We start from the raw sequence: 10,501 nt of genomic DNA on the forward strand, positions 1-10,501 counted from the left end.
AAACTCAGCGATTATAGTAAAACATTTGACTTTGATTTTCGAATGACACTCTGGCGTTGCTCTGCTTCATGAACACTTTCACTCTTTTCGTGTCGTTAGGGACAACTTGCTCAGACTCAAGTCTACTGCTGGATAAGCGTGGTAGTCTTTACTTCCCTGCTTTGCTGCGTGGTCGTCCGACACTACAAACATTACGCTTGGCGAAGCTGAAGAAAGGCAGGTGTAAGTTAATATAGAGGACCCCGTGTGACAGCCCAATCAGTAAATCCTCTTAGCAGACGTAGCTAAAAGAAACTTGCCGACTCGGCTAATATTAGCGCCATATGACGTTATGTACACAAAGTTTAGCACATTTCTTTTAACGCAAGTTTTAAAACAAATATACTTACCATAACAGACGCCATTGTGTGTGTTGAGTAAAAATGCTAAAGTTGTCTGAAGGAAATTTGAACTAACCCGCTCATCTGCACCTCCATGACTGTCAACACAGCACTGAGCGTCCAGCAACTCGTTCAGACCTGGCCTATCGAACTCAGATATAATAGCTCAACACTTTTTTTCAGTAAGCTGAATTCACGTCGTACTTTATGGTTTCCGAGGTCAAAAATAAACAATGAGTTTCGTTAAACGCATAACAGAATTGAACCTTTCATCTGCAGCGTTAAGCTAAAACGAAAACAAAAAACAACCCGTGTTCTGTAGCAAAGACTGGTGTTGCATTCATGACACATGTTAAAATAGTAAACGTATAAATCTTCACTGGAAACCATCTTTACAAGATAATACTTATGCACAAAAACCATTCACAAATACAGAAAAATCACTCAAAGTGAACAAAATAGTATTGCTGAATTATTCTATTCAAACTCTGGTGTCATATTAAGGATTTAAGGGCTTACTGTAATTACGTGTCGTACAAATATAAAAAACGAGCATAGCATATTGTGTTAAACAACAAAGAGGAAAGACTGCGTAAAAATATCGGGTAGAACATACCAAATTCATAAACCACGGAAATATTCTGCAAACTGTATGTGTTGTGCTTTTGACCTAAAAAAAACGAGACCTGAACGCGCCATGTCATGGGTGGAGCGTCTTTGGCTGCTAAGCAACTAGCCAAACCACTATGTCGACAGAGCGCCAGAGTATAACCTTACCTGATTGGTCGGGGAAAAAACATTGACGAATCAAAACTGAGATTGTTAACCTTGAAACTGGACTTTTGATATTGCGGTTTAAAAAGATGTCGCTGAATCGGAGCATCGGCAACGCAGAGGTAACGTTGGGGAAGAAAAACAGCACTAGTTATTTTATTTACACGCTAAGTGGCATTACTGCACTGTCGAAAAATCCATTAACTTAATGCGGCTACAGCATGAGCAACAAAAAATAATGTAGCCCTTCCAAAGAGGTAGCTAGTCGGCTATATTGGTGTCAGTGTTACCGTATCAACGGTAGTGCACCTGTTAAAATGACAGCATTAGCTAGATTACTCACTACTATTGAAAAGGTGCTCTTTATTCTAGACTGTACGATTTGCGTTTAAGCTATCACAGCTAACGCTAACGTGTCGTTCTTTTCTCCCTGCAGTACATGAAGAAAAAGATACCGAAAAACGCAAAGTATGAGCATGTGAAAACGAGGCTTGACACAGGTACATATGCAAGATTTACGTGACTGTGTAGCTTATTTTGACACACAGTTTGAATGCTCTTTAACTTCCTTATATATGTTAATGTCACGGTTTATTTCCCAGGATGTAGTCTCACGAAGTATATGGAAAGACTGGAGGAGATTAAAAAAAGTGAGTAACCTGTCTTTAAGAATTTCGTGATTGCAGTATCCTTATAAGCGTTCTCATAACAGCAGTGTGCATCAATATTAAAAGCACTCTGAATGATTCCATATGTGATCCTTTTGACTGCAAACCATGAAAACAAGCATCCATGCAAAAGCCTTTCTGGACAAACAAACACCCAATAAAAGAACAACAAAAAGGTATTAAACGTGGATCATTAATGCTCTGATACATTTATCTGGCTTCTTAATGACTACCAGTCACTCTCAGTCCTAAAACTCACATATCAGTGTTCCTGCACACAAGTACTCTGCATGCCAACACCCTCATGGACTGAGATGTGCACCTGCTTACTCCACTGGGCCTAAGTGAAACACAAAACATCTGTTCCTCCAGGCAGCTGGTCATAATAGTACAAAATCCCTGTTTAATGTACCGCCCCCTTGTGCCACCTCCCACACAGTTGCATCAAAAATAACAGCTCTCTTAGGCGATAACCAACTATACTTATTCCTTACTCTTTTATTTTCTATAACCGAGATCTATACTTTATCTTTCTCACCAGTTACAATAAAAATCGATTATTTTTACAGTTTCAGTGTCTTCCTTGACAATGGCAACATTTTTGACCCAAGTAGTACAAAACAGTTGTTCTGCCCACTGGTCTGCTAGCCTGCTACTTTTGACTATTGGTCATGTAACATCAGTTCAGCCTTGTGGCAAGTTACAAATGAGGTCTTTTCTTTATAAAGTGAAAACATGGCTCAAATAGCACACCTTGGCAGAACTCTAAGATCCATGCACTTTCCTTAAGTGCACAAGATCTGTTTACTGTACATTCAAGGCAAGATTTCCCAACCTGGCACTCCCAATTTCTTAATAATCAATGGGTGTCTCCTTGCTCTCTGTGTACTGTCAAAAGGTAAAAGAGTGAGGTGCTAACCTATTGATATAGCCCAGTTTAATAAATCAAATTTGTGGACAGTGATTTTTTTTCCTTCTGATTTCTCAGGGGTAAGAGACCCTGATCCCTCCATTCTCTGAAGCAGATTGTACCACTGTTCACATTTTTTCCTCTGCGGGACTGAACCCAGTCTTAAGGGACATACTGGCAAGGTGCCAGCAAGGGTCTTTTGTCACAGTGCGAATTACTGAGGTCTGAATGGTAATAATACCAGCATTAGCTGCACTGATAAAAACAGGCTGAGCAGTTTGATTTGAGCACTGGGGTGGTAGCTTTAGTGGTAAGGTAGAATGGGAACAGACACGTTAGAGTTGTGGCTCTGGCTACGTCCACACTAATGCGTTTTTTCATTTGAAAACGCATCATTTTCTCTGCGTTTTGGCTTCCCGTCCACACTGAGACGGCGTTTTTGCTGAAGGAAAATGCAGCATTTTGAAAACGCTCTCGAAAACGCATACATTTGAAGACAGTGCTTTCGCGTCACAGCAAAAACGAAGACTTTTTGAAAACGATGACACATTTTAGTCATGTGATGTAGTCATGTGGCCAATTAAACTAAGATAGCGGAGGGCAGATGTTTTGTTTGCTCTCAATTTTGACAGCCCTACTAAAGATTAATATCAGTCTGTACATGCTCCAGATAGCTTTTCTTCAAATTCTTTAACTCTCACTCGCTTTTACAACTTTGTACTTTTGTGTTACGCACAGCAACAACTCCACCTCAATGTTAGTCCATTGAAAAAAAACTCGGTGCTTTTCCTCAACATTTTGCCGCAACATTTCAAAGAGCGGCAAAGTAAATAAATGACAAACAGAAATGAGGCAGGCTGAATCATCTTGCGTTTCACGCATGCGCAATACTGGAACGTAAGCGTTTTCGGCCGTTTACGTCCACACGTACACGGGTATTTTTGAAAACAGAGATTTTCCGTTTTCGTTTTAAAAAATAATCCCGTCCACACATAAAGGCAGAAATGAAGGAAAACGCTGCTAGGAACATGCCAAAGCAGCAGGTGGCACTATATTCCTAACAGTGTAGAAATGTTGGCCAATCAGAAGTCTAGAAGCCTTGGTGGGAAAAAGTAAACAAAGCTGGGGCATAGAAGCAGAACCAAGTGGTATGTGTGGAGGGACAGTAACTGTGTGTATATGTAAGCATTTAAACACTGCAGAGAGTACAATTAACAGTAACAGTATTGTAGAAATTCATTTCACCGAAACAATAACGTGGCGCACAGTGTGACGTCAAAAAAGGCGCACATCTTTGACACTGCGTTTTCTCCGTTTTTCTCGTCCACACGTAAATGCAAAAACGGAGTTTTAGAAAATATCCACCCTGGCCGGAGTTTTTAAAAATCTCCGTTTTCAGTGATCAAAAACGCCGTTTACGTGTGGACGAAAGGTGCAAACGCATAGAAAAATCTGCGTTTTCAAAAATACCCGGGTACGTGTGGGCATAGCGACTGAAAACGCTAGTGTGGATGCGGGGCGTTTTCAAATCTATCTGGTCCAGTGTGGACGTAGCCTCTGTGAAGCAATGGAAGGGGATAAAGAAATACAGGACCTGATAGACCCAGGTGAATTTGAACTACTAAGGCTGCACGCAGTGGCTAACTCTATTATACTCTTTGGTTCACACTTATCAATTACATTAGACTTCACAGGAAGCATTTACGTTCATCTTCAAGGGTTATTCAAAAAGAGCAGCTATCATCAAGACTGATGGTTTTCAGCGTTGCATATATATTAGATTCATGCATTTGTTTTCTTTCCATTTAAGATTACAGGTATCGAAAAGATGAAATCTTCAAACGATTAAAAGTGACAACATTTGCACAACTGGTAAGCATGAAAATTGACTTTTTCCAGAACTGTAACATTCTGTAAGTTTGGTGTTGCAATCAGTGGAAAGTCTACCGACCAACTTGATCATAGATGGTGATTAAACAAATGGCTCTCTGTTTATTGATATTTCTTCTTTTATTTTCCACAAGCTTCAGGATGTGTATTTCTTTTGTTACACTTTCATTTATAATTTTGTTTAAAAAATTTTCTTCTCCTTTATCTTCAAAATGTTCTTTTCCACACCAGATACTGCAGGTGGCCTCTGTTTCCGACCTGAATGAAAATGAAAAAGATAGTGAATCTCACAGTCCAGAAGGTAATAGTTGCAGTCAGAATTACTTGTTCACTTAGCATGACTTACTGACAGTAGCTGACAGTGTATTGTAATGTATGGTTATTGATTTGTAGATGGTCTGCGGTTGGAGTCTGGAGGAGACTCAGAGTTCGCGTCTGAACACACCAATGGCTCTTTGCTGGCATCAGATTGTCAGGAGACAGGAGATGCCAGTGAAGTCTGCTACACTGCTAGGTCAACTCTTCTAAGGTCATTTACAGCACTCCGTAAACCTTTACAGAGTATACCATACTATTTGTATTTGGACAGACAAACTTTATTATGACAAAATTTACTATTATTATTACTGTTTATATTAAAATGTATCCTAAGGCAACAGTAAATATCATTACATTGTATTTCCTTTTTAAAGATTTTGAAACTTTCTCGATGCAGTATCTGACTTCTATATGAAGTCAATTTTCTTTTTCCAGGAGTCTAATTTGTATTTGCAACTGCACTAGCAGATAGATCAGATCTGGATGGGTATTACATTGTGAGTTCACCCATTTCAAGATGTCTTTTGATATCTACCCACATGTATTTCATGGTTAATAGATGGCTTATAAAGTCTTGAGAATTGAACTTTCTATGGTGGCCTTGAGAGGTCAAATGGACTGCAACAAAACATTGAAAAAGCACACAAAACACAACATAAGTTGAATAAAACACAACGGAAGTAGAAAAAAACCCCCAGCAAAAGCTGAATGAAACAACAGAAATAAAAAGAAAAATGCTAAAACATTCCAAAATAAAATGGATGTGTTTCTGGGGACACAATAAGGTGACGGATGAGATACAGAAATAGCAGAAACAAAAACATGCAAAGGATTGCACTGACACTTTTTTTTTTTTAAGTGATAGGTTTGTTGTCCTTGGATGTCTCCATTTTTTTTCTAAGTGATTTAAATATTGACTTATGTCGTTGTTTACATTTTGCACAACATCCCAAATTTTTCTTCTGGGAAGTGTTTTGTAGAACGATACAAAGAGAGTTTGTTGACAGCCAACCTGCGTTACATTATCAGCCTCTGTCACACCCAGCACATAACAATCGCTACATTAACCCCAAGCACACCTGAAATTTACACCCACTGTTCATTATCTGTTTACATACAACATGCTTTTTGCACCTAAGGGCATCTGTTTGTCCAAAAACCCTACATCCCTGTTTATTTCACACTTAATGACCTCCCTCACTCTGTTCTTAGCATCCCATACTCTCCAATCATTATCATCATTATCATCATCGTGCACTTTAAATAGGAATCCCACAGGTGTAATTCTATCGGTGGCCTCTCTGAAGGAGACAGACTGCCATTGTAATGGGAGTCCTTTGGAGCATACGTCACCCTGTGCTTGGGGACAGATGGAGACAGAAATAAGGGCAGCACTGGGTTAAACTTGTGATGCGCTGTTTGACAAACTCTTATTAGGCCTTCTGTCCTTTATGAGACAAAGTGACTACTCTACTATATTGACTCAACACTGCTGTCACCAGGCTTTTATAGTCATATGTCAGGAGAAGTTAAATGAGTGGAAATGATTTGTAGCCCGTGTTAGACTAAAATTAACTGTAGAGGGTGTCGAGTGGGTGAACTGGGTGAATCACATCAGGAAAAAAGTATAGTGTCAGTATCAGGTTTTAGTCTTTGCCTCAGTGTACAGATAATAATGTGCTCTGTCCACACAATATATACCTCCGATCTTACAATTAAATTATCCGTTATTTTCATATGTTGGATACTCAGTTCTTTAGCATCCCTGAGTTATAAATGTGACAGTTGCCAGACTCAGAAAAACTACAATATAAAATGCAAGAAGCTGCAGACAGTCTGAGGCTCTCCAATCTTTGACCTTTCAGTGTCATTAGTGGTGTGGGAGAGCTGAATATAGACAGGAACAATCAAAAGATGGCAAGTGAGTTGGTGTCCAGCCCAGAGCCAACTGACAGGCCCTACACCGATTGCCCCTACCTGCTGCTGGATGTGAGAGATCGTGACGAGTATGACTGCTGCCACATCATTAGCGGTAGGTAAACATGAAGCTGGATCATTGAACTCCTTGTACAAAAAAATGACATTTTTAATTTCAATTGTCTGTCTTTCATGCAGCACACAGTTTTCCAATTGCCATGCTATCTCGGACAATGAACCCCTACACCAAAGAAGTGCTGGAATACGTATCCTTTTATAGTCACATCGCAAATTTGGCAGCTGTTAATCTTTCATGTTACAAATGTGAATAGCAACACTTAACTACTGACTGTACCTTAACCCACCAGCGGTGTAGAAAAATGCCCCAGGGAAGATCATCATTGTATATGATGAGGATGAGAGAATAGCTAGCCAGGCAGCTACCACCATGTGTGAACGAGGGTTTGAGAATCTGTTTATGCTCAGTGGAGGTAAGCTCTAATATCACTGGAGCCTTTTAAAGTACTTTCTCTAGAAGTAATCCGTTTCATAGCGAACATGTGATATGTGTCCAGGTGTGAACCTGCCAAGCATATATGTTTTCCAATGAACTCAGAGACTGTGGCCAAAATGCACCGTTGCCCCTTTCTGCAGCAGCTCTGGGATGTAAACACTAACGTCTACAATTATTAAAAATAAGTTTTGTAAAACCAAGCCTTTGTCTTCATGTGTCTTGCCTTGCCAGGTCTCAGAGTAATCGCTCAGAAATTTCCAAGCGGTATGACAACAGGCTCCATCCCTGCCTCATGCCTGTCCTCTCCTACATCATCAAAAGGGAAAAAATGCAACGCGTCACATCATCCGGCACGAGCAGCAGAGAAGAGGTGGCGGTTCACATCAGACGAGCTGGCCAAGATCCAGGAACAGCTGGAGGAAATACTCATCCCCAGTAACTCTAACAGTAAGAAGACACTGTTAAAGATTTAAAATCCAACTGGAAATCCAATTTGTAGAACACAGCAGTTGGCAGCCACTTGCTGCATTTCCAGAATTTTCTCCTTTTAAACTATTAAAACAACGGTTTTTGTTCCTGTATTACGGTATTTAAAACCTTATGTCCCATATGCAGTATTTTCTATTTCATAGACTACTGAGGTTGAAGCTAAATACTTATTTGATTGTTCCAGTTGTTGTTGTTGTTGTTGTTGTTGTTATTAATATCATTATTATTATTAATATTATCATTATTATTAACAATAAAAATAATAGTATTACCATATTGCTTCCATAAATTGATGCTATGGCCCATGTTTACTGCAGGTCGAATGTCCAGCCGAATGTCAACCAGCAGTGCCCGATCTACTGCATCAAGTCGTTACAGTTCGTCTACAAGTGGTAGAGGCACTGCGCGAGTTCAGAGCAGTAGATCCTGGAAATAACCCCACTCCTTTCTTAACCACAGATGTTAACAAATATACCTCTAAATAACAGTCCATGTCTTTCAGTTAAATCTAGCATTCAGCTGGATCCAGTATCATTTGTGGAAGAAACTAAATAACTAAATAAAAAGTCAGCTTTCCTCCAGAATGTTCTCTGAATGCTAACATTTCCCTTAAATATATTTCTGTATGTTGGAAATATCATGCTAATCACTTTACAACCAGCACACTAGTAAGACGTTCAAATCTAGATAGTTGTGTGACTCTGCATATAAAAACTATGTTAGGAACAACACAGATGTTTTATTTGAGACTCTGAACGGTTTCCAGTTGATTTCTTAACAGTCTTTCAAAGTGAACCTGAGATCAAAGGACTTTTCTCACACGTATAACACTATTCATCAGTTTTCACCAGCTAATAAATCTGCACAAATAAATCTGTGCATGGTCTGGTCATATTTTGGTATTTCGGCTGGAGCCAGGAAAAAAATGAATGTTAATATGACATGAAGCATATGCTGGAAATCTCTTTATGAAATGAAGTGTAATGTATTGCACAAGTGATGTTATAGAGTTTAATCCAGTTTATTAGGTTTTGAAAAGTTGTGCTGTATTTTTGTAACTTTTGTCTTTCTATTATGACAGTTCACCAACAGTCTTTAACTGCAGTTTCAGCATTTTAGTGTATTTTTTTAATCTAAAGTACTGTGAAATGTTCACATTGTGTGATTAATGGAAACCTTCACACTGACATGCATGACACAGATCAGTCACTAAAGAAAATATATGATCGTTTTTGTCGTGGCCAGAGCATATTTATTACAAGCATTGCCTACATCTTAAGAGCAATATTGTGATTTGTGGCCTGTTGTTTGCATGTTAGTGACTTTACATGTGCTTTCCCTGTCAAGTGCATTTTTTTCTAACCATCTTTTCACCATCTGTCTTAAATTGTTTACATGATTTTATTTGTAATGAATATCAAATAAAGGGTAAAATGGTTTTCCTGTACCTTTTTTGTTTGTTTTATTTGACCCACCACCTACTTTCACATAGGTACTGCTGTGGTTTCATCTGAGATGCATAAAATTACCTTTTGTAATTAAAATGTCACATACATTATATGTACTACTGCAGTGGTGAATGTTTATATTAAATATGGCCAAATGGCAATGACAACAAGGTTCAAGCGAGTCTTATTCCACACAGACAATAATGCAGTCTTCACTTCAGCTTAATGCAATGTGTTCTTCTTGTGAATCTTCATGATGCCGGTGATTTCAGTGTTTGATATGACCATTTCAGACACATGTCTGAACTTGAGCATAGTTTCTATTTGCAGCTGGTAGCCAATAACAAACAAAAGAAGTGATCCCACAGGTCCTACCTTGTAGGAATCCCTTGGGTAGAGCCTCGAGGGCAAGCATTAGGTGCTTGGGCCTTGGCCCATGGGGCCTGGCCGAGCTGAGCCTGAAGAAACTACTTGGGTCAGTCCTGCTGTGAGTCAACTACCCCAGAAGAGTGGACATAGGGGATCAGTGATTTGTGAATGGGGCGGCAGTCAGAGGTGGAAGTCCTGGGCCTCTGATCCCCGGTTTCCAAAATTGGCATGTGGCACATGGAACATCACCTCATACAACTAGCCTAGGTGACGTATTCTATTTTAACCTCGGGATTTCCAGGCCATACTCCTCACCGATGTTTCTGTATACTATGCTAACCACTTGGCTAAAGTGCCTCATGTATGTCCTGCCTGATAGCATCTTGCACCCTGCTGTTATGTGTTAAATTGTGTCCGGGTCATTGTTGCACACCCTGCACCCGGGGTCTTGGCCGATGTGGTAGAGCACAGACTCTGTTCATCTTGTGCTTAGAGTTTGTTGCTGTGCTGCTATGATTAGTGCCTCTGTGTTGTCTTTCAGTCCAGCCACTGGTAGGAATGTCAACCACTCCTATCTGACAGTGGTGCATACCGTGCAGGGTATGTACTCCTGACTGTATTTTTGTGCCAAAAACTCTGACCAAGTAAAGATGATTATTTCTGTCTGAAATTGCAAAATGTGAACATGACCTTGCAAATATTAATTGCGATCATATTACATCAATAGATAATTTGGATCTGTGTTGTTATTCCATGATGACGTTTTGAGTGAAATAACAATTAAATATATACAAACAAAAAACATCAAATGCAAGCAAAGGGAG

General features: G+C 39.5%; 2 protein-coding genes across 7 annotated transcripts in view; one reads left to right on the forward strand and one right to left on the reverse strand.

The window, feature by feature from the left end:
• poc1b (POC1 centriolar protein B) overlaps nucleotides 1-1,053 on the reverse strand; it is a 51,607-nt gene extending 50,554 nt beyond the window's left edge. The window contains exon 1 of one of the 4 annotated variants that reach the window (XM_085283029.1): nucleotides 390-1,050. Coding sequence is in view for 2 of the 4 variants with exons in the window: in XM_085283026.1 (XP_085139152.1) it covers nucleotides 390-404 (15 nt within the window). In the remaining 2 variants the exon portion in view is untranslated. Of the gene's footprint in view, nucleotides 1-389 lie in introns of all 4 variants that reach the window. The other 3 variants (XM_085283027.1, XM_085283026.1, XM_085283028.1) reach the window with 3 other exon arrangements.
• On the forward strand, nucleotides 105-9,462 carry cep41 (centrosomal protein 41). 3 transcript variants are annotated; one of them, XM_085283032.1, is made up of 11 exons: nucleotides 105-222; nucleotides 1,591-1,654; nucleotides 1,757-1,804; nucleotides 4,543-4,604; nucleotides 4,854-4,923; nucleotides 5,016-5,151; nucleotides 6,806-6,972; nucleotides 7,056-7,123; nucleotides 7,234-7,348; nucleotides 7,603-7,818; nucleotides 8,178-9,462. In XM_085283032.1, exons 2-11 carry the CDS (start codon nucleotides 1,594-1,596, stop codon nucleotides 8,294-8,296), a joined length of 1,062 nt encoding a protein of 353 aa, XP_085139158.1. In that variant the 5' UTR covers nucleotides 105-222; nucleotides 1,591-1,593; the 3' UTR covers nucleotides 8,297-9,462. The 3 variants fall into 3 exon arrangements, with proteins under 3 accessions (XP_085139158.1, XP_085139157.1, XP_085139156.1); XM_085283031.1 differs by lacking the exon at nucleotides 105-222 and adding an exon at nucleotides 1,122-1,276; XM_085283030.1 differs by lacking the exon at nucleotides 105-222 and adding an exon at nucleotides 1,381-1,510.
• Nucleotides 9,463-10,501: the final 1,039 nt, after the last annotated feature.

Source organism: Mchenga conophoros, linkage group LG7, assembly GCF_057382185.1.
Source record: "Mchenga conophoros isolate Kocher_MC1m ecotype Shallow Benthic linkage group LG7, M_conophoros_male_GT1.1, whole genome shotgun sequence".
NCBI lineage: Eukaryota > Metazoa > Chordata > Actinopteri > Cichliformes > Cichlidae > Mchenga > Mchenga conophoros.

What these genes read in the sequence shown, in the direction of transcription:
- cep41 (XM_085283030.1), top strand. Translation starts at nt 1,472, where the DNA reads ATGACAGCATTAGCTAGATTACTCACTACTATTGAAAAG. An exon ending in TACTCACTACTATTGAAAAG is followed by an intron (nt 1,511 to 1,590) that starts GTGCTCTTTATT and finishes TTCTCCCTGCAG; the next exon opens with TACATGAAGAAAAAGATACC. An exon ending in ACTGGAGGAGATTAAAAAAA is followed by an intron (nt 1,805 to 4,542) that starts GTGAGTAACCTG and finishes TTTCCATTTAAG; the next exon opens with ATTACAGGTATCGAAAAGAT.